The following is a 23200-nucleotide window of genomic DNA, read 5'->3' on the forward strand; positions in this document are numbered from 1 at the left end:
CTAAAGAGCAAAGGTCTAAGGTTGATGAGAGAATGAGCCATGAGGCTTTCTTGGGAAAGCCAAGCAAGAGAGCAGCAAGTGCAAAGGCCCTGAGGCAAAAGTGTGCTAGAATGATCAAAGAGTGTGGGTGGAAAGGAGTGAGCTAGATAGAGGGGGATGAGGTCAGAGAGATCATGAGATATCTGAAAGGTTAAGGCTTTATGGGGCACAGTGAGAACTTTGGTTTGTATTTTGAGTGAAATTGGGATCCAATGGAGGGTTTTGAGTAAGAAAGTAACACGATCTGACGTTTTTAAAGGATCCCTCTGGCTGCTGTACGAAGAATATAGACTGTAGGAGGGTAAAATTGGAAGCAGTTAGACTAGTTAGAGGACTGCCACAAAATCCTGGCACAAGATATTGGTGTCTTGACCATGGAATGAGCAGTGATAAAGATGAGAATTGGCTGGACACAAACTCCATTTACTCTCTTGAGTAGAGCAAGAGAAAATGATCTCATATTGTTTTCAGACGAATCTATAGAAAAAGATGACATAATTAAAATAATTTTTTCCTTAAAAAGGATGCTGAAGACTTGAGGCACCCAGGCCACTGGCATCTGCCTGAAGATGCACAGATTCTGTGTACTCTAGAACTTCCCAGTCTAGGATCTCATTTGCCATTTATCTGTGAGTTGATATGTTTGAGTCCATTTTTATGATCCTGTATGGAACAATCCATAACAAGTAGAGAGAACAAGTCATCCTGAAGAGAGCTGGCATCTGTTGTGTTCAGTCTATCGATGGCTAACTTTGTCCTGGGCATTGATTTCATGTCCAGTTAGCCATCACGTCACCGACAGGATCAGTTTCCTACTGTTAATTTGATGCAGCCAAGATATCGTCATACAGAAAGCACCTGCTGAAGCTGCGTTCCTCAGAAGGGACTACCAGTATGGCCAACGCTTCAAGTTTCATACACTCCTCTGTAGATACTTGGTCTATTTGAACACTGATGAAACATTTGGTCTCCATGAAGTATGGAGAGGCAGTGAGGCTCTTGAAAGCCATGCCAACGAGCTTGATCTTGATTTTGTATATACAGAAATGTATAAACCTTATTCTGTTTGGAATTTGGTCATGTGTCATTTTGGACTTTTTTTACACTCACACACATACATACACACATAATTTCAACTTCTATTTTTAACTTTTATATTTCGAAATGTAATTCACATACCATAAAAATCACAAATTTAAAGTGTACAATTTAGTGGTTTTAAATATATTCACAAAGTTGTGCAACCACCACCACTATCTAACTCCGGAGCATTTCTTCACCTCCCAAAAAAACCCCTACATGCATTAGCAGTCAATCCTCACTCCTACACTCACCAATCCTAACAACCCCCAATCTACTTTCTGTTTCTATAGATTTGCCTTTTCTGGACATTTCACTTAAATGGAGTCATAAAATATATGACATTTGATGCCTGATTCTTTAACTTAGCATAATGTTTTCAAGGTTTATCCATGTTTTAACATAGACCAGTATTTCATTCCTTTTTTTTTTTTTTTTTTTTTAGGATTACAAATGCTTTATTTAATAGACCAGCAGAAACCTATCAAAATTTAATGTTTATGATACATTAAGAACTTTGTCTTATGGTTCAAGAAGAAAAAAATCAAAACCAACCAATTAATCTATGAATAAAGGGACTTTGTGAAATCAATTTAATGGAATATGTCAAGTTCCAAATTCAAAAACCTTCTTTTACTCTAGTCACGCTTCATTCATTTTTATCGCTAAATCATATTCCATTGAATGGATTTATCACATTTTGTTTATCCATTCACATAGATATTTCTGTTGTTTCCAGTTTGGAGCTAATATGAATAATGCTGCCATGAGCATTTATGTATAAACTTTCTATAACTGTGTTTTCAATTCTTTTGGGTCTATACCTAGAAATTGGTGGGTGATATGGTAACTCTTCAACTTTTTTGAGAAACTGCCAAACTGTTTTCTACAGCAGCTGCACCGTTTTACATCTCCATGGCAAAGGGGTTCGACTTTGCCGCGTTCTCACCTGCACTTGTTATTTTCTTTCTTTTTTCCTTTTTTATTCTAGCCATCTTCATGAGTGTGAAGTGGTATCTTATTTGGGTTTTGATTTCCATTTCTCTAATGACTAATGATGCTGAGAATCTTTCCATGTGCTTGGTGGCCATTTACATATCATCTTTGGAGAAATATCTACATAAATTCTTTGCCTAGTTAAAAAATCGAGATGTCTTTTTACTGTTGAGTTACAAGAATTCTTGATATACTCTGGATACAAGTTCCGTATCAGATATATGATTTACAAATATTTTCTCTCATTCAATGGGTATTATATTTTCTTTTTTAGAATCGAAATGAGTTTGTAAATTCATTGTTCTCTAACTTGCTCTTTTTCTTTAATGGCATATCATAGGCATCTTTCAATGTTAAGAGAAAGCTATCCCATCATGGTTGTACCACAAATGTTTTGATCAGTCCTCTACCAAGCTTAAAAGAGTCTGAAGTTCGTGTGCTGGTGAAGGACTAACACACAGCAAGCAGCTCTTGGGCAAAAGAGGAAGTCATCCAGTTTCTCTGCTGTCTGCTCCAGGATGATGTGAAAATGCAAGCAGGCACAGGAAATCTCTAAACTGCTTATACTTCCTCTCTGAACCCCTGCGGTTTTACAACCCCTATAGGCAAAACCTTCCTTCACCCCCACCCAGTGTCATCAGTCTGGTGCCTCTGTGAGAAAAGTCACAGTGCAAGAGCCCCAGAGGCATAATCATTTCCGTCTTTCACCCTGTCCAGGTTGCCAGCAAATCCCAAGGGTCTTCCGAGACTAAGCCTGGGTCAGGTCCTGCCAGCTGCTTGAAAGATGAACTCCTGCAACATCTTAATGAGGCTGCTGCTGTCTGGGCCTTTTCTCTTTGGTAGGCAAAGGAGGTGGGGAGGCAGGGGACACGTGTCTGTGAACAGAAAAACAGCAAGGCTTAATGAAACAAGAGTAAAGGAGGAGCTGCTCTAAGGGTGGGACTGGCCTTAGGTAATGTGGGGCCCAGGAACCCCAGAGGGAGAAGGGGGTCCAAGAAAGAAAGAGTCCAAAGTATAGGCAAGGTATGGAGGAAAAGACAGAAGGCAGGCAAAGATGGCAACAGTGAGATTTGGGGGAGTAGGACCCTAAAAAAGGCAGATGGTTAATAGAGACCTAGAGCTGGGCTGGGTCTGGTCCTACCCATGGTGCTACTACTCTATGCCATCTTAGGCAAGTCCTTTCCCTTTTCTGGGCCTCAGTCTCTTCATCTGAACAAGTGGTGGGGCCTCATCTCGGACATCCTAGGATGCTGTGCAGGTAGCATGATGCCTGGAAGGAGAGCAAGGCCAGATAGGACAGTTTGGGCTTGTAGATGATGCCTAGGCTGCCTGAGGTGGGGGAGTCTGAGATCTAATGGTTAGGAAAAAGACGGGTCCATGTGAGGTGGGGAGTACGGGACCATTAGATGAGTAAGGAGGCAGCTTCACAGGAATCAGGTGATCTTGAAACTTAGCCCATGGGAAAAGCCTGAGGCTAATTATTTGAGTTCTCAGGGTGCCTGAGCCCCAGGTCCAGGGGAGAAGTGGGTATGTGGGAGATACACCCCGCCTTGGGGCAGCCCCATCTTTTCAAGGGGTCCCTCCCATCTGCTCCTCTCTCAAGGGCCTCCACCTTCTCATCCTTCCTTCTTTGCCGAGAGGACAAACAGGAAGTTGTGTCCTTTCCAGGCCCTGGGGCTGCCAGAGCTCTGGGTACGAGGGAGTCGCTGCTTCCATATTTCCCTGAGTCAAGGCCCTCAAGGGGAAGTCTAGGGAGGCAGATTACAACTTGCCTCGGGTGTGGGCAGCTGGGTCTTTGGGGGTCGGCTCCCCTCCTTGGGGCATGTGGGTGGTGGCCTATCAGCGCTCACGGCTCGGGGCGCTTGCTGGGTGAGAAGCAGCTGACTTGCCCTTTGTCTCCCTCAGCCCCAGCCTCTGGCTACAACCTGGACGTGTGTCATGTGCAGAGCTTGTCCATCCCACACGCTGGGAGACATTTTGGGTACCGTGTCCTGCAAGTTGGAAATGAGTAAGCTGATGCCTCAGGTCCTCCCTGCCCTGCAGACCCCTGGACGAGGTGCCCACACGCCAGCCCTGAGGCTGGCCAGTCAGTGCAACCCACAGGTTGCGAGGAGTCAATGGTGGGGTTTCTCCGAAAAAAGAGCAAGGCCATCAGATAGTAGGATAAGAACCATCCACCCATTAAAGCGCCACATAAGTGCCTAATAGAAAGTGAAACAATATCACAACCCAAAAACACTTGGCAGCACTTCCTAAGCTCCTGAGTCTTTCCCTGACTGGACAGTGAGCTCCTCCTTTAAGGCAGGAATTTTGTCTCTTCCCCCTTGATCCCCACTACATACTCCAGCCTACACATAATAACAATACCTTTTGAATTGATGACTGATTGAATGAACTTGTAACATTCTGGCATGTTATCTGGGCCTCAGTTTCTAGAATTCTGGCTTATTGGACTATTTATCTGGAAATCAATAGAGAAGAAACAGGTGGGGACCTGAAGGATAATGGCTGCATTGCTCTGAGATACCTGATGGGGATTGAAACACCCTTAATAGGTAGGAGTGGGTGGGTAAAGACCTGGGCAACTCCCACTCACAAGTGAGATTTCTCATCAGGGTTGTCGTGGGAGCTCCGGGTGAGGGGAGCAGCATGGGAAATCTCTACCAGTGCCAGCCAGGCACTGGACACTGTCTGCCAGTGAGCTTGAGTGGTGAGTAACTGGTGAGGGAGCTGGGAAGAATACTGTCTCTGGGAAATCAAGGATAGCCCCCCACACCTAGATTGCCTAAAGTCCTCTAGACAAATCTTATGGTACCTACAGGTTCAAACTACACCTCTAAGTACTTGGGAATGACCTTGGCGACAGACCCTGCAAGTGGAAGCCTTTTGGTAAGAATTTTGCATAGTGTGAAGCTCAAAGCTAGGAAAGAGAGAATGAAAAGAAGAAAAAAAATGGATTAAAGATCCTATAGAAGATTAAAGGCATCAGAGAGATTCAGATCCAATCATTGTTTATTACTGAGAACAAACTGAGCCAGCTATTTTCAAGACCTTACTTACCTCAGTTGTTTCCCCAAATATTAAATATCTGTAGCAACTGACATACAAGATGACTTTTGGTGGTACACAAACTAATTAATGTTTTAATAGTTACATATTTATTTAATGGATTATTAGAAAAAATACACAAGAAGCACATCAAATTCATAATTTCTTGGATCTCATTGTTTAGGATGAGGCTAAAGTTTTTTAAAAGTAAATTTAAAGTAAATAAATTATTAAGTGAAAAATAGTGTGGATGATATACCCACATGGCAGATATTGTGAGGTCGTACACAAAGTTTATGCCTAAATGCCTAAAGTTTAGGAAACACTGCTTTGTCTCTTTTAACCCTCAAGACACTCAGGTGAATTAAGGATCAGAATATACATTTTTCACATGAGGAAACAGGACCAAAAGGGTTAAGAGACTTGGCCAAGGTCACATGGTTTTAAAGAGATAGAGCCAGGATTTAAATCAAATTCTTATTTGATTCCAAGTCCATTGCTCTTTATAATTTATCCCAGCAGCAACCTTCTGATACAGTTAGGTGAGAAATAGAAGACTGAGTGAAATATTGATCCAGTATTTAATTATAGCTTGTTTACTTAGCTAGTATTACATGCCAGGTGCTGTGCTAGATTCTGATGGAGAAAGGGTAATGAGATACAAAAATGACTACGACATGAGCCCCAACTTTCAAGAAATTGCAGTCTAGCAGGAAAGATAGTCCTAAATGAAAGAAACACCATTGTATATTCTGGGAATAGTGAGTAATTTGATTTGGCTTAAACACAGAATGTTTGATTGGGAATGGAAAGTGGTGGGCTTGGAAATGGAGGATAGTGCCCAACTATAAACATCATGAATGCCAAACTAAGGAGTTTAGATTTTATCCTCTAGGCAGTAAGCATCCATTGGCATAGAGCATTGGCAGTAGGGATGGAGAGATTGGTATAAGAGACCTGGAGACAGAATTACCTGGGCTTGCTTGGTAACCAGTTGGATGTAGGGAGTGAGGTCAGGAGATAACTCTGAAGGTTTTTGTTCTTGGCTGATGATGCCCAAAAGACACCCAGCAAGAGGAAGCTGCAACCCTTTTATACTTGCTTCCTTCAGGCCTGTGACCCTGGGCTGTCTCGGACATGTGACCAGAATATCTATCTAAGTGGTCTGTGCTACCTCTTCCACCAGGATCTGAGGGGTCCTGTGCTGCAAGGGCGCCCTGGTTATCAGGGTAAGGAACTGGGGATCCAGTGGGCAAAAATACCTTCAAGTGGCTGCTCATACATGGGAACCAGCATGGGCAGGCCAACCATTAGAGACTTTACCAAGTCCCTTTGTGTCTGGCCTCTGCAGAATGTCTAAAGGGCAATGTAGACCTGGTATTTTTGTTCGATGGTTCAACGAGCTTGCAGCAAGATGAATTTCAGAAAATTCTGGACTTCATGAAGGATGTGATGAAGAAACTTAGCAATTCTTCCTACCAGGTAAATATATTAGTTAGGATTCCTGGTTGTAAGCAATAGATGCCCGCCCAAAGTAGCTTGAGGCATAAAAGGACAAGTTAGTCTAAGATGTCTCTAGAACCTAAGGGCATGGCTGTAGCTGGAACTCTGGAAGGGGCAAGAACCAGGGAATAGAAAATTTTCAGGATTTTCTCTGGTTCTTATTTGTTTCTTTTTGGCTTTTGCTTCCCCTCTCTCTCTAGAATGGCTCCCTTACCTTCTTTGGGTCACATGGACCTGTGCAAACCTCCTAAGTTTATATGTCAAAGCTTCAGGAGGGTTTTTTTTGTTCATTTGTTTTTTTAATCTTCCTCTCAACCAATTCTTCCCATTGTAAATTCCAGATTCTCAGAGAAGAAATTCTGACTGGTCTAGCCTCAGTCAAGTGACTGTCTTTGGCCCAGCCAACAGTATACTATTTAGCAGGGTCACGCAGCAGAAGTATGGCTACTGGGAGCCAACCCTTTTTGGGAGGTAGGCAGACCCAGAGAGCAGGAGCTTAGCAGACAGCACTACACAAGGGATCAGAGGCTTATTTAAATTTATTTCTGTGTTTGTTTATTTTCAAAAGAAAATAAACATGACTACGGCCATGCCACCCTGAACAAGCCCGATCCTGTCTGATCTCGGAAGCTAAGTAGGGTCAGGCCTGGTTAGTACTTGGATGGGAGACCACCTAGGAAGACCGGGTGCCTGTAGGCGTTAAAAAAAAAAAAAAAAGGAATAAAGGAATGTTTTGAGGCCAGGATGTGGAGGTGGGTTTCCCAGGCCCTAGATAAAAAGTAGAGATTGGAGCAGACAAGTGAGAAAAGATATGTAACATTTCGTTTCTTCCTTCTTTTTCTAGTTTGCTGCCGTTCAGTTTTCCACGACCTTCAAAACAGAATTTAATTTCTTGGATTACGTTAAACTGAAGAACCCCGATGTTCTGCTGGCCAAAGTAAAACACATGTGCCGGTTGACCAACACCTTTGGTGCCATCAACTATGTTGCGTGAGTTCCCTTTTGCAGGAGAAAGCCCATTCATCAGTTGTTCTCTACGCACTCGCTTTTTCAAGTTGGTGTGTAGAACTCAACAGGTGGGTTCATCAGGGACAAGCTATTGTAAGAATTCAAGCAGAGCAATTTTAGTCCTGGTTTTGGATTGTGAGTAACAGATATCCACTTTATACTAACTAAATCCCAAAGGAGAATTCTTGGGGGGCTGCGGGGATAGTTCATGAGCCTCTGAGACAGGGAAGCATTGCCGGGCCTCATGAGAAGCTAGAAGCAGGATTTGGAAAGTAATGGTGAACTACGGCAGCCACAGGAAAATCACTTCTTAAATGGAAATCAGCTTTGAAGTAAGTGTTCAAACGAAAATCTCAAATAGTCAGAATCATCCATGAAGAATTCCCTGAATTGTTCATAATATTCAATAAAATATATTCAAGTCCCACACTGAAAACAGCATATCTTGATTTCCTAAATGTACTATAGATATTTTTTCCCCCAGACTTGGATCAGATTGCTGTGTTTAAATTGAGGCCTAGATGAACATAGATTATTTTGAAGGATCATATCGTATATTTTTAAAAATACATGTCTTTGAACGTTAAATTGGCCACAGAAACTGAAACCAGTTTGCGGAATAAAAGAATTAAATCTACCTCATGTTCCCCCTTGGGTATACACTCAAGATAGGATCTCTACTACACTTATTTTTTTCATTTTCATTTCTTTACCAAGCATGTATAGTTGAATTTGCATAAGTTAAACATGCATGTGATGCATGTTCTCAAGGCTCTGCATGTGTTTCCAGCTTTTTTCTTCTGGGCTCACTTGACCTGTCATGTCTACTTCATTCTTCTCTCTCTGAAGGATGGGTTCATGGTCAAGCCATGTCCACTGGAAAAAAAAGGCAGCCTCAGTTCCTCAACCTGAATTCCAGCCTCCGGGAGAGAAAACGATTGGCCAAACCTCGGTTAGGTGTCCATGGGTCCACCCAGTTATAGCCTTGATGGCATAGAGGCACATGGCACAAACATGGATTCTGGGGTTCCATCTCCATAAGAAGGGGGCAGTTCTTAGAGAAAAGGATTACCACAGGATGGGAAGACATCCCAAAAAGTGTCAACTGTGAGAGCAAAAAGAAGCAGTCATGGAAATGTATTTCATAAATACTTCTTGACCATCTGGCTATGTGCCAGGCAGTGTTCCAGGTCAAGAGTTGACAAATATTTACCAAATGGTAAATATTTTAGGTTTTTCTGGCCACACACAGTATCTGTTACATATTCTTCTTTATTTGTTTTTGTAACCCTTTAAAAACAAAAATCTAAACCATTTTTAGCTCATGGACCATACAAAAAAGCTGTGGGCTAGGTGCTGAGATTATAGCAGCAAATAGAACAAAGGAAAATCTCTGCCTTCTTGGAGTTTAACATTCTAGTAGGGGAGAAAAATGCAATGAACAGGATAAATAAGTAAATTCAACGATACAGTAGAAGATATAAGTTTGATAGAGAAAAATAAAATGATGTTCAATAGGAAGGTCAGGGAAGGTTACATTTGAGCAAAGACTTATTGGAGGTGAGGAAGTGAGTCATGTGGAAACCCGGGGCAGACCATTCCAGGCAGCAGAAAGCAAAGTCCCCGAGATATGAATGTGCTTGGGATGTTCCAAGAATAGCCAGGGCACCAGTGAGGATGGAGAGAAGTTACTGAGGGGAAAAGTAGTGGGAGATGAGGTCAGAGGGACCAGGGGAGTCTGGATGACTTGGAGGCCATAGTGAGGACTTTAGTAAAATGAGAAGTCATTGGAGGTTTTGAGCAGAGGAGTGATAACCCGATTCATGTAAAAGGATCCCTCTGACTACAGGGTTGAATTAGACTGTGGAGGGGCAGGGATGGAAATAGCGAGGTCAATTAGGAGGCTATTGAAAAATCCAAATGAGAGATGACCGTGGTTCAGACCAGGTGGAAATTCATGAACAGGACCTATGATAGGCCATGTCCGTGTGGATGGAGGTTGGGGAAATATTTTGTATCCAAGATAGAACAAGAGGCCTCAACAAAACATGTTTTTGGCCCTGCCCAAAACCTCCTCTGTCTTTGGTAGCTTCCAGGTAGCTTTCCCACCCTCTTTTCTATCTCTCCTCCACCTCCCAGTGTGGCCCAGCTTCTGCTCTCAAGTCACGTCATGTCATAGTCAGGGGTTATAGATTGGCTGCTCTTGGATTAATTGTCCATCTCTGGTTAGCTGAGGGCTAAGGAGGGAAGGATCAAATAGTTCAAATAGAGCTGTTGTCCCAGCAAAAGCTGTGGGCAACCTGTCTTTCTTCAGAAGGAGACAGTGGACAGGACAGGAATTCGGAGTCTTAGCCTCTCTAGTATTCAGTCTTGTGTTCCTTTTTAAAAAAAAAAAAAATTTCACATACGCTGAGCACCTACTCTGTCAGGAGCCAGAGCTACAGCAGCAAATCAAACATGGTCTTTTCCTGGAAGAACTCATGGTTTGGGGAAAAATTGATACAGAAATAAGTTACTTCAATTCTATAGGAGACTAGCTGTGGCAGAGATCTATAGGCAGCCTGGGGATGGTAGGGGAGGTAGAGGAGGTGATATATGAGCTAGTTCTGCATGTGTGACTTTCCAGTTTTCTTTGGCCATAGAACCCATTTTTTCTATTTAAATCTCACCTAGAGCATCAGCATATCTGATTATAGGGTAATTGCAATGTGGTTGAAATGGAGGATGGGAAGGCCAGAGTTTCCCCTCACATAACCTCCCCCTTCCCACCTATGGACTCTAGGACACCTCCCAACTGCCCAGAATTCAGTTGAAGACCACTGGTCTAGGAGAGGTGTGGTAGCAAGGGCAAAGTAGGAGGTTCAGAAGAGAACTCAGAAGGCTGGGAATAGCTGCCTGGTGAATAATCATGAATAATCAACAGGGCACTGACTTAATGAGAGGGGTGAGGGGTAGAGAAGACCTCATATGATTTTGGAGGAGTCTCTCACATTTCCCCTTCCTGGACACAGGAACAATGTATTCCAACAAAACCTAGGGGCCCGACCAGATGCCACCAAAGTGCTCATCATCATCACTGATGGGGAAGCCACCGACCATGACAACATTGACGCAGCCAAAGACATCATCCGCTACATTATTGGGGTATGGGCCGCAGGCCCCAGGCCCCTGGCTCCTTTCTACATCGCATCTTCTCTCTCCTGTTCTTGAACCCCACTCTCCTTTCTCCCTACTCCCCTTTATCCTTGTAAAAATGGTAGAAAATTAGACTGTGATTCTGGGGATGTCAGAACTTCATTTTTTTCTCCCTCACAGGTTGGAAAGCATTTCCAGACCGAGAAAAGTCAGAAGACACTCCATGAATTTGCTTCAAAACCCGCAAAAGAGTTCGTAAAGATTCTGGATACATTTGAGAAACTTAAAGATCTATTCACTGAGCTGCAAAAGAAGATCTATGTTATTGAGGGTGAGTAGCAGACCCTGGAGGGAGCGTTGGGATGTCTATACAGAAACTCATCTGGGATGTTAGGTTAGAGACACACTGCATAATAATAGTAAGGAGCAATTACTAATTATCTGACACTGTGCTAAGAGCTCTCCTGAAAAAAGACCTTGGGTAGGAATTTAGGAGAAGGTGATTTAGGAGCAACTTCTATTCCCTCTGAAATTCCATCTTCCTCTTGAAGCTTAGCTTGGTCCAGGGTGGGGCCCAGAACTGACCTTTACCTTGCTAGTGTCAGTGGTCCCTGTAGAATGACTGTAATTCCTTCCTCTCCTCACTCAGCTTCTTCATTTTTACTTATCCTTGGCCTCAAATTACTTAAGATGGGTAAGCGGGCAAGGGCCAGTTATAAGGAACCCACTGGTCCTCTTCCTTGGCCCAGAATGAGAGGTTTTGATTGTGGTTACCAGATGGAGGAATAGCTATGGGAAGGTATTTCCACAGGAAGCCTCATCTGCTGGGGAATACATGGTTCTCACAGGGAAGGCCCCTTTGCTAGGACACAGCATTGGTGTTCAGTTCAGCACGTTGGTGGCATTTGGCCAGGCCCCCAGGTCTTGCCAGAATACCTCAGTCCTGAGTCCAGGAAGAGGGAATGTGGGAGTTCAAAAAACAGGGGGGTGTATATTGTGGAACCAGGTAGACCTGCTCAAGAATCCGTGCTGCCTGCGTTGTGTGACATCAGCTAGGTCATTGTTCTCTGTTAAATGGGGATAATAATACTAATCTCACAGGGCTGTAAGGTTTAACTGCTGTGTTAGTTTCCTAGGACTGATATAACCAAGTACCAAAACTTGGGTGGCTTAAAGCAACAGAAATTTATTCTGTCTTAGTTCTGGAGGCTAGAAGTGAGAAATCAAGAGGTCAACAAGGCCATGCTCTTTCTGATGGTTCTAGAAGAGAACCCTTCCTTGCCCCTTCTAGCTTATGGTGTTTGCTGGCAATCCTCGGTGTTTCTGGGCTTGTAGTACAGCACTGCAGTCACATGGCTAACTTCTCTCTGTGTGTCTTCACATCTTCTCTCTGTGCACATCTGTCTCTGTGTCCAAATTTTCCATTTTATGAGGACATTAGTTATATTGGATTGGGGACCACCCTAATGACCTCATTTTAACTTGATTACCTCTTAAAGACCCTATTTCCAAATAAGATCACATTCTGAAGTACTAGGGCTTAGGACTTCAACATCCCTTTTTTAGGGAACACAGTTCAACCCCTAAACAGCTTAGCAAAGTGTGTCATACCTTGTAGGCTCTCTCTAAATCATAGCTTTTATTATTTATAGCCCTTATCCTCTCTTCCAACCTGTCCTTAATCATCCTTCAGATCTTAGCTTAGATGTTACTTCCTCTGATAAGTTCTCACTGATTCCCAAGTCTAGATTAGGTGTTTCTTCCCATGTGCTGCTATAACTTCTGTATGTTCCCTGTCATAGCCCCTGTGACATACATGTATTCTAGTTGTCTATTCAGTGTCTGTTTCCCACACTGAACTCTGAGGTCTATCATGGCAAGCATTGTTCTTGCTTTTTCACCACTATATCCCTGGCACAATGGTGAAAAAGCAGTGAATGAACCAATATTCGTAATTACTGTTTTTTGAAAGCTTATATGTAACAGGTACTTTATCTGTATTATTTAATTCATTCCTCTCAGCATCCTTGCAAGGCTGGTAGTATTATTTTCATTTTTATTCATTCTTGCAACAATCATGTAGCAGGCTCTGAGAATTAGACTTTTAGGTATATTGCCAAAGTAGAGCTCATATTCAAGTTTGATAAAGACTATAAATAAGTGAACAAACAGGATAATTAAAGATTGAAATAACTGCTGTAAAGAAAATGAATAAAGTGATGAGACAGAATTAACCGAAGGAAGCCACTCTAGATAAACTTTTTCAAGGAAGATGCCTTTTTTCAGTTGAAGTAAAATTCACTGAGATGACTTTTGAGCTGAGATGTGAAAGATGAGAATCAAACAGCCATGTGAAGAATGTGGGCAAAAAGCATTCTGGTCAGAGAGATGACCAAGTGCAAAGGCCCAGAAATGGGGAAGGGCTTGGCACATTGGGAGAACAGAAAGAAAGATTAGTGGTAGAAGCATGGTGAGTAAGGGAGAGGGAAGGTTAGAGAGATAGGCAGGGGCATTCAGGGTCCTCACAGGACTTTGACATTTGGTCTAAACCGCAATGGGAAGTAATGAAGATTTCTTAAAAAATGGAAAAATGTGGTCTGATATACATTTTTAAAAAAGATTGCTCTGACCTGCTCCATGGATAATAAGGCACAGAAAGAAGAAGAGTAGAGTCAGAGACCAAATTAGTAAGTTACTATAGTAGCCAGGGAAGAGATGAGGCTGGCTTGCATCAGCGTAGTGGCTATACAGGCTGCTCAGATACATTTTGAAGGGAGAAGCATCATGATTTGGTGATGTCTTGGAGATGGAACCAGGAGAAAGGGAAGAATCAAGCTCTATTCCTGGATTTTTAGCATGATTCACTAGTGGGTGGAGGTACCACCCACTGAAGTGGAGAAGTCTGAGTAGGAACAGAAATCAAGAGCTGCATCTTAGATGTGCTGATTGGAGTTACCAGAGACCCAGTAACTGGGCTTGTGGAGTGTCGCTGAGACTCAGAGCATAAGCCACCTCCCAGTCTGTCTGACTCTAAAGTTCATGTTCTTTCTACCTTGCAAATGCTGTGCTTCTCTCTTAGTCCTTTTATGAATATCACTGTTTTTACTGCTCTTTGGGTCTTAGCCTGTTCTCCTCTACCTTGTCCTTCAGGCACAAACAAACAGGACCTGACATCCTTCAACATGGAGCTGTCCTCTAGTGGGATCAGCGCGGACCTCAGCAGAGTGAGTGGTGTGCCTGAGGCAGCGGGCCAAGGGATGGTATAGGAATGCAGCTGACCCCACTCATCTCCTTCCCTGGGCAGGGCCATGGCATGGTGGGGGCAGTTGGAGCCAAAGACTGGGCCGGGGGCTTTCTAGACCTGAAGGCGGACCTGCAAGATGACATATTTGTTGGGAATGAACCACTGACAACAGAAGTGAGAGCAGGATATTTGGGTGAGTACTTATATTTTATGCTAGGTTTTTTTGGTTTTAGGGGCCAGAGCATCGTCACTCAAACCAACTTTCAAAAATATAAATGAAAGTAATTAAGCAACTAGCATAAACAAACTCAGAGCTTAAATATGATTGTAACATTCTTAACTTTTCCTTTAATAACCCCTCGCCTGTGTATTAATCATGTATGTATTTTCTGCATTTCATGAGGCCTTGATATCTTGAGGCCTTGCTAATCCTGGAGAGACTGCCCATCCCAGGGCCAACTCATTCCAACAGAAAGTAAATAACTTGCCTGTGAGTGGACCTTGCATAGGCCAACCAGCCAATCCAGAGCCTTGATCCCCAATGGCCTCCTCTATCTAACTTTCACACACCAAGCCAATATTCCCCCTGACCTAAGCCACCCCAGGGCCAAATACTAGACAACTAAAGATCACCCCAGAGCCTGCCAACATTTTTCAAACTGTTCAATCCTAAGCTTGCTTAAGCTTGCCTACTCTGCCTCACTCATTCCTTCTCTCAGAAATCACAATAAAGTCTCTGGGCCACTGTCGCCTCATTCCTGCCTGGTGCTTCCCCCCTGTGGCCCTGCATGGCTTGTCTGCCTCCTGCTTTGGGGAGCTGTGAGTAATAAACTTCTTTCAATGGCAGTGACCTCTCTGTTGTCACTTAGTCATACCTCTAAATTAAATTCTGGGTACATTTTAAAACAACCTGCCTCATTAGTAGGAGGACTAGCTGCTTCTCATTGAGGCATCCTACTTTTGAATTGTCCAGGAACTCCAGGGTTGATTCAGTTTCCAGAGTTCTTCAGATTCCAAGCGCAGAGAAAGTGAGTGGTCAGTCCACAATTGCTGTTGCAGTTCTATAGCTGCCTGTCCACCCGAGTTGATGGCAGTCTCAGGCTGTGGAGGGGTCTTACTCTTATGCTCAGAGGTTATAGCTCTTTTAATTCATGTAGTCAGCCTGTTCCAAGGCAAAAACTGGCTCCAAGAGCTCTGGTGTAGGACTGCTTCCAGGCTCTACCTTCTCATAGATTGAGAACCACCACCCTCCCCCTGCCTCATCCAGGACCTCTGTCTAGGGGCAGGCCATGCCTTTATTAAACTCTCAGAACACTCAGACCTTATGAAGTTCTTTCTTTGAGAAAATTGGTGCTATTTATCTTGCACCTACCCTTCTAAGGGAGGCTGACTTCAGCAATTTGTTTTTTTCTTTTTCGATATTTTTCCCTGAGCAAGTATTATGTGCTAGGCACTGTTCTAAGTGTATGACATGTATTAACAAACCTTATTTCACTTTGTCCTCACAACAACACTGTGAGTAAATATTTCCATTCTCTATTTTACAGATGAAGAAACTGAGCCCAGGGAAGTTCAAATAACTTGCCTAGTAGGTGGAGCCCAGGTAGTCTAGCCCCAAAGTCAATGCCAGTAACCCCTATATGTATGCTGCAGGACCTACACCACTGCCTTCAAGGTAGCTTTTTGTCCTTCAGCATCCTACAAAATACCTGACAATGTTGCTCACTAAAGGGGAAAAATAACTCCAAAGTTTTATCTCTAATTAGGTACTCACCACACCATATATATATATATATAATCTTAAGTGCCTACTATGCTACTATCCTTCAGATACTAGTTTAGATATCACTAGCATAGTGCCAAGCATTTTATATCCATGATCTTATTTACTGCTCAAAACCACCCTGTAAGGTTGGTACTATCCCCATTTTTTTCAGTTGAGAAAGCTGAGATTCAGAGGATTAAAGCAATTTATTCAAGATTACACAGCTAGGGAGCAGTAACCCTAGGAGTAAAGCTTTATCTCTGATTTCAAAGGGCATGTTCTTAATCCTTGTGCTTCAGCAATATACATGAACAAATAGGAGAGTGGTTCAGACTCTTCCTCCCATGTGCTGTAGAGTCTCAGACATCTCTGCCTTTCTCACTCACTTTCGATTGCTCTAAGCAGAGAATTGTCAGTCACCTTCTGAATCAGAGCCTTCCTATTGGGTGGCTCCTGGCTCTAGCCCAACCCCTGGTTGTCTCCTTTAGCATTTCCTCACACATTTCACCAAAGCTGTAATAGAGAGGAGAGACCCTTGCCAGAGGAGGTGTGAAGTGTGAAGATATAGCCTGAAGCTATATCTTTAAGTGGGGAAATTTTTTTCAAGTCTCCTGCTTTATCTTTAATATTTGTGCAGACTTTGCATTCTTCTTACTAATATATCCATTTTATTTTATTATCTTTTAAGAAGTGTAGTCTCTTAACAACCCTCAGGAAGATGTACCATGTTTGCCCTGTGGTGCCTGGCTGCTTTTCCTTGGTGTGTGTTGTCCATGGTTTGAGAAATGCAGCCATGAATCAGGATAGTAGGATTTGTACTGCTCAGAGCACATGACTGCTTTTCTCAGGAGATCTTCTGGCTGTTTCAATGCATCTTTGCTACCAACCCAGTTTCCCAGGGTCTCTGTTCCAAGCCTCCCATGGGTTTTACCTTCTTCCAGCAGTCATTGTGTTTCTAATTCTAAGCCCCCCACTCTTCCTCAGGTTACACGGTGACCTGGCTACCCTCCCGAGGGCCCACATCGATGCTGGCAGCTGGAGCCCCTCGATACCAGCATGTGGGTCGGGTACTGTTGTTCCAAGAGTCAAAAGGCAAAGGACAGTGGAGCCAGATCCAGAAAATAGATGGAATCCAGGTAAGCATGGCCCATGGGCATCTGCAGGCTTGTATGACACTAGTTATACTCTCTGTTGCCCTCCAAACACTCATCCACTTGCTGTGTGCCAAGCACTGTCACGTTTGTTCCTCACAAAACCCTCTGAGGTAAGCTTTGTTATCTCCACTTGCCAGTTAAAGAAACTGAACCTCAAATTGCCCAACTTGTCTCAATTTGTACAGGCTCTAAGTGGGATCTAGGACTTGAACTTTCATTTGAGGGATTGGGTATGGTTGAGGGGCCCATGGTCTCCTCTCCAAACATCTTCCTCTCCCTGCAGATTGGCTCTTATTTTGGTGGTGAGCTGTGTGGCATTGACATGGACCAAGATGGGGAGACGGAGCTGCTGCTGATTGGAGCTCCCCTATTCTATGGGGAGCAGAGAGGAGGCCGGGTGTTTATCTATCAGAAAAAACAGGTGGGGACCAGGTCATAGGGCCAAGGGGGCGGGAGAAACTGCTCAAGTACGAGTTATTCTGCAAGCTTTCCCTATCTGATCATGTGCTAATCAGACCTTTAGAACCACAGAAAAACAATAGCTAATACTCACTGGCACAGTAGACTGTGCGAAAGGCCTTTTATGTATCTGAAACCTCATTTGATCCTCACTATCACTTCACAAGGTACTACGAGCTTCATCTTACAAATGGGAACACTGTAGCTCAGCAAGGCTAGGGAACTTTCCAAAGCTACAAGTTCACAAATAGCAAGAGGTGGAACTGGGACTTGAACCCAGGTTAGTCTGATGGCAGCATTCTAATTCTGTGAGGGACCACATCTGACATTTCGTTAGTGTTCTTCACATATACAAATGCCTCACCCTGTGAAAGCTTGCTGAGTGATTGAGGTGTGACTTTTCACCTTGCTCCTTACCAGCTGGGATTTGAAGCAGTCTCAGAACTGCAGGGAGATCCTGGCTACCCCCTTGGACGATTTGGAGCAGCCATCACTGCCCTGGCAGACATCAATGGGGATAGGCTGATGGACGTGGCTGTGGGAGCCCCTCTGGAGGAACAGGGGGCTGTATACATCTTCAATGGGTGGCATGGCAGGCTGAGCCCCCGGCCAAGTCAGGTGAGGTACCCTTCGTGCCAGTTAAAACCCATTCCCGGGTGTCTGGAAGCCTCTAAGTCCAGACCCCACTCCCCAGCCTGACCTTTCCCGCCCTCCAGCCAGTTCTCTTCCCAGCTTAGCATGAATTTCTTTCTTGGTCTCAGCGGATAGAAGGAACCCAAGTGTTCCCAGGAATTCGATGGTTTGGACGCTCCATCCATGGGGTGAAGGACCTTGGAGGGGACGGCCTAACAGATGTGGCTGTGGGGGCTGAGGGTCACGTGATCGTGCTGAGGTAAGACGGGGCTCCTGAGTCCCACCTAGTAATTTCAGCTCTCATCCTTTGAATAGTTACTGTGTACAGGCGTTGTACGAAATTCTTACAGGCATTAGATCATTTGGTCTTCCCTCCAACTCAGTGAGATAGGTTCTCTTTTTATACAGGCTTCATGTCTTACCCCAGGTTGAACAGCTGCTATTCAGTGACAGACTGGGATATGAACTTAGGCCTACCTGACATTAAAACTTCCTAGAGAAGCAACATCATGTGATGGCTTTAGAACCTAGTGACCTGGATTCAAGCTGAAGCTCTGTCATTTACTTCTCACGTGATCTTACCCCAGTCGCTTAGCTTTTCAGGACTTCAATCTCCATATCTTTGAAATGGTGATGGCGTCTCATGTCTTACCCATATCTTAGTTATTGGAGGCGTCATGTAACATCATATAGTGAATAGGTATTTACTAAGTACCTACTATGTCTTAAATGCTGAATGAGGCATTGGGTACAGAGTATATGTGTGGGGAAACATATAACAAAAAATTAAACAAATAAAGATGTAATTACAAATTGTGATAAGTGCTATGAGGGAAATGAACAGGGTACTGTGAGAGAGAATACCAGGGAAGACCTACTATAAATCGAGTGATCAAGACAGCCTTCTCTGAGGAGATGATATTTGAGCTAGGACTTGAAAGATGAGAAAGAGCCAGGCTTGCAGAAATCTGGGGTAAGAGTTTTCTGTGTAGAAAACCCAGGATGCACCAAAGCCATAAGGCAGGCAAAAGTCTGATGTGGCTGGACCATGGTCAGTCAAAGGAGAGTAGGAGATGAGACTAGAAAGGCAGGCCGTATGACACGGATAGTAAAAAGTTAGGATTTTATTGTGAATATCATATGGCATCAGAGAAGGGTTAAAGCATGGAAGTAGCTCAATATGATTTCTCTTTTTAAAGCTCACTCTCTGTATGGAAAATGGGTCAGAAGTTGCTGGAATGAACTAGGGAGGCTTAATGAATGATCATTATTACTATTGTGAGAAAACAGTGATGTTGAGGTTTGCTCCAGAGAAAGAGAACCCTTCTGGGCTCTGAGGGATGGCACTCCAGGTCTGATTGGGAATTATTGCAGTTGAGGCCAAGGGAGAGCATGGGTTGTTTTCTGCCCTGCAGATCCCGGCCTGTGGTGGATATCGTCACTCTGATGTCCTTCTACCCAGCTGAGATCCCTGTGCATGAAGTAGAGTGCTCCTATCCAACCAGCAACAAGAAGAAGAAAGGAGTTAATGTCACAGTTTGTTTTCAGGTCAAGTCTCTCACCCCCCAGTTCCAAGGTCAGTGCTGTCTTCCTGCTCCCCAGTGCAGCTGCCTGTTCCAATCCAGGCTTATGGCCCCTAGATCCTCCACCATTCACCTCCTGCCTGTTCACCTTGCCTAGGGCTCCTGATTGCCAACCTCACTTACACTCTGCAGCTGGATGGCCATCGGACCAGAAGCCGGGGGTTGTTTCCAGGAGGTAGACATGAACTCAGCGGGAACACACTTGTCACCTCAAATGAGTCCTGCACTAAGTTCTGGTTCCACTTCCCGGTAAGGGACCCAGGGAGGCTGCTTCAGGAATTGAAAGGACAGATGAGCTGATCCAGTGAGAGCAAGCACTGGGTGCAAGGCTTAACTCTGGGTCACAGCTGAGTCACAAATCACTTTGATCTCTCTATACTGCTAGTCCTTAATCTATGTACATAGGCATTTCTCACATGATTATGATTTGAAGTACTTACCATTTTTTCCTACTGTTTTCGTACATCACATATTAATGTTGCTACCCAGCTTTCATAATTATTTGTAAGGGTTACAGAATACTCAGTCATAGAGGTGTGTCCTTTGCCAGGTGCACATGGTCATTTATTATTCACATCCATCCAGAAAAAGATTTTTTTTAAATATTGGTTTAAACAACTCCTAAAACACCCAAATTCAGTTTGCTATCACGGTCCTATGTAAAATAGGGCCGACATTAAATTTCCGTGGTTTCTTAAATATTTTATAAGAGACTCAGTATATGATTGGTGTATAGGATCTTGAAGTTGGTTTTATATTTTTTATTATGGGAAATTTCAGACATACAAAAGTAGAAAAATAGTTGAATGAACCTCCAAATAATTATCCCAATTTCAGCAGTTATCACCTCAATTTATTTCATTTATACTTCAACTCAGTGCCCCTTTGACTCTTTGTGCCATGCTTCATTACAGGGCTTGGAAATTTTAAACATAAATTTACCAGGGGGGTGAAGGGGGAATATTTACCAGAGAAGAGGTACTGTGTTGTGATGGAAAGACTTTAGACTTGGGAGTTGGACAGATTTGAGTTCACTTCCTAGTTCTAGTCCTTAGAAAAACTGTGTCACCTTTTTAGACCTTATTTTCCTCTTCTTTAATGTGGCAATAACAGTGCCTACCTCTTTGGGTCGGTAGAAACTTCAGGTGAGTGCAATTTGAGTTCTCGCAAAATGCCAGAGTCGGGCACTAGTAATAACATAAAAGACTAAGACCCATCCCTGTTCTCAAGGGACTAGGGTATTCTAGAATAGTCTTGTCTTTTGCACACTTTGGTAGTAGTTGCTTAGAGCAACTTAGTTTGACAAAGATCCAAGGGCTTCTGTCAGGACTCGGTGGGAAAATGTGCTGTGGTAGATTCGCGCTATCTGCTGTGGAATTGAGGCTGAGGAATGACACCTGTGCTGGGAAGCAACCCTGATATGTAATAAATATTTTTCTGCTACTGGTAAGACAACCAACTACTAGAATCCTATCTTTTGTAAAACGTGGACAAGGTATGTAACTGGAATGTGGTAAAGGTTAAACTCATGATATAGGGTGTGTTCTTGTCACCCTCAGGTATGCGTCCAAGACCTCATCTCTCCCATCAATGTCTCCTTAAATTTCTCTCTCTGGGAGGAAGAAGGGACACCGAGGAACCAAAGGGAGGTAAGGAGAGATCAACTGAAGGAATTGATAGGAAATAGAGGGGAGTAGAAATTCAATTTAGCAAGACTATATTATATAGGAGTCTTTTGTTTAAAGCAATAGAAACCAAATATGGCTTACTTAAGGAGGAAAGGAATTTATGGATGTTTATATTTAAGAGAAATTTGGGAAAAGCAAGATTGGGAAGAGAGGGAACAGAGTGGAGGCTCTGGAGCTTCTCTGGGGGAAGGGGTTTGGGTGGACTCTTCAGGGCACATGGCCCCTTCAGTGAGTCTGCTCCAAGTCTCTCCTGTGCATTAGCTTCAGCCCTCACCAGACTCCTACACTGCTCAATATGTAGATTCCAGGGAGAGAACTTCAGAAGACCTAGGACCATCTGTTATTTATGGAAAGACAGGGCACCCTACCTGATTAGCCTTCTCACTCAAGAGTATTCAGTTGAGTGCAAAGCCAAATTGGGGTGCTATTATTACATAAAAGGTGGAAAACAATATCTACTCTGGTTTCTCAGACCACATACTGCCCACTCACTGCTGAAATCATGATTTCCTCTTCTGAAATCCTTGTCACTCAGTTGATAGTTTGGCTTTTGGCTGAGGGCAGCAGGTCTGGTGGAAAGAACCTAGGCCTGGCACAAGCATGACCGAGTCCTATTCCTCTCGGGGACTGTTTCCCCACCTATAAGAGGCCTTTTCCAGAGCTGGAGCATGGTGACTGCTAAATGCACACTTTCTCATGGCTTTCGGCAGTATGCGGCAAGCGCACGCCCCAACGCATGCTCAGTCTCCTGAGATTGGGAAAGAACAATGATGTGCTTACCCAAATGTAAAGCCCTGCCCACCAGATGCTCATCATGTACCGAAGGAGAGTTGATTGAGCTCCTGCCTGTGCTAAGGCCTATTCTGGGCACTGGCTCTACTGGAGTAAATAAAACATGGTCCCTACCCATGAAGGGTTCACAGTCTGCTCTGGACATCAGAAAAGTCAACAGACAGTTACAGGATGCTGTGACACAGCTATGGGAAAGTCAGCAACATCTTTTGCCACATAAATGGGAAACAAGGAAAGCTTTCCCACAAGCTGTGACCCTGAAAGTCCGCAGGTGAAGAAGGAGAGGAGAGCATTTAGAAAGAAAGCATAGTGTGAGCACAGGCATAAAGATGCCCGAGCATTTAGAAAGAAAGCATAGTGTGAGCACAGGCATAAAGATGCCCGAGGTGGTGGGGGGATGGGAGCACAAAGCAGGAGAGAGGGTGGAAGAAGAGCAGCCTCTTCCCTTTAAGAAAATTTCCAGAACATCCACATGATACTTTCACTTACATCTCATTGGTCAGAACTTAGTCCCATGGTCACACCTAATTACAAGAGAGCCTGAGAAACATTGTCTTCTGCCCATGTAGCCATATGACCAGATTTAAAAATGGAGGCTGTATTTTAAAGGCAGAAGATGAGGAAGGTGAGGAAGGATATATGGGGACAAACAGCTATCAGAACTAAATTTTAAAAAGCCAAACTGTGTGATGTAGGAACTCAAATAAAAAAGAGACCTGAAATCACAGTTGTCAAAAAAGGCTTCCTGCGGGAAGTGTCATTGGCTCTGGATGGGTAGACTGGGTAGGTGGAGAGAGAAGAGGTGAAGGATACCGCATGAGGAAAGGTATGGTGGTAAGTTCAAGGGAGATGGGAGGTGGGCTTGGCTTCTGGCATGACAACTGTGCAAGACAGAGGTCCAGTATGCCTATCTGGGGGCCGGCTGTGGTCCAGTGGGTGGTGCGAATCTGTATGAATGTTGAGGTTGGACAAGCAGTCAGTAGAGGCTGCCAGGAACCCTGCCCCTTAAGGAAGGGTCTAAAGGCTGCTTGGCAGTTGACCTGGAAGCAGAGGAGGCTGGAATCTCTCTAGAA

At 43.8% G+C, this 23200-nt stretch overlaps 1 protein-coding gene and 1 pseudogene across 2 annotated transcripts in view; both read left to right on the plus strand.

Moving 5' to 3' along the window:
- The first annotated feature begins 2778 nt into the window (after window positions 1-2778).
- ITGAL (integrin subunit alpha L) overlaps window positions 2779-23200 on the plus strand; it is a 36320-nt gene continuing 15898 nt past the window's right edge. For both annotated transcript variants that reach the window (XM_006914126.2, XM_006914127.2), the window contains exons 1-18: window positions 2779-2954; window positions 4021-4123; window positions 4731-4825; window positions 4937-5004; window positions 6275-6392; window positions 6515-6645; window positions 7511-7656; window positions 10686-10818; window positions 10990-11140; window positions 13960-14033; window positions 14114-14246; window positions 16803-16954; window positions 17256-17393; window positions 17852-18049; window positions 18193-18323; window positions 19480-19640; window positions 19745-19896; window positions 21207-21296. In XM_006914126.2, coding sequence (XP_006914188.1) covers window positions 2900-2954; window positions 4021-4123; window positions 4731-4825; window positions 4937-5004; window positions 6275-6392; window positions 6515-6645; window positions 7511-7656; window positions 10686-10818; window positions 10990-11140; window positions 13960-14033; window positions 14114-14246; window positions 16803-16954; window positions 17256-17393; window positions 17852-18049; window positions 18193-18323; window positions 19480-19640; window positions 19745-19896; window positions 21207-21296 — 2229 coding nt within the window. In that variant the 5' untranslated portion in view covers window positions 2779-2899. The remainder of the gene's footprint in view (window positions 2955-4020; window positions 4124-4730; window positions 4826-4936; window positions 5005-6274; window positions 6393-6514; window positions 6646-7510; window positions 7657-10685; window positions 10819-10989; window positions 11141-13959; window positions 14034-14113; window positions 14247-16802; window positions 16955-17255; window positions 17394-17851; window positions 18050-18192; window positions 18324-19479; window positions 19641-19744; window positions 19897-21206; window positions 21297-23200) is intronic.
- On the plus strand, window positions 7246-7365 carry LOC112481689 (annotated as a pseudogene).

Source organism: Pteropus alecto, unplaced genomic scaffold (genome assembly GCF_000325575.1).
Source record: "Pteropus alecto unplaced genomic scaffold, ASM32557v1 scaffold44, whole genome shotgun sequence".
NCBI lineage: Eukaryota > Metazoa > Chordata > Mammalia > Chiroptera > Pteropodidae > Pteropus > Pteropus alecto.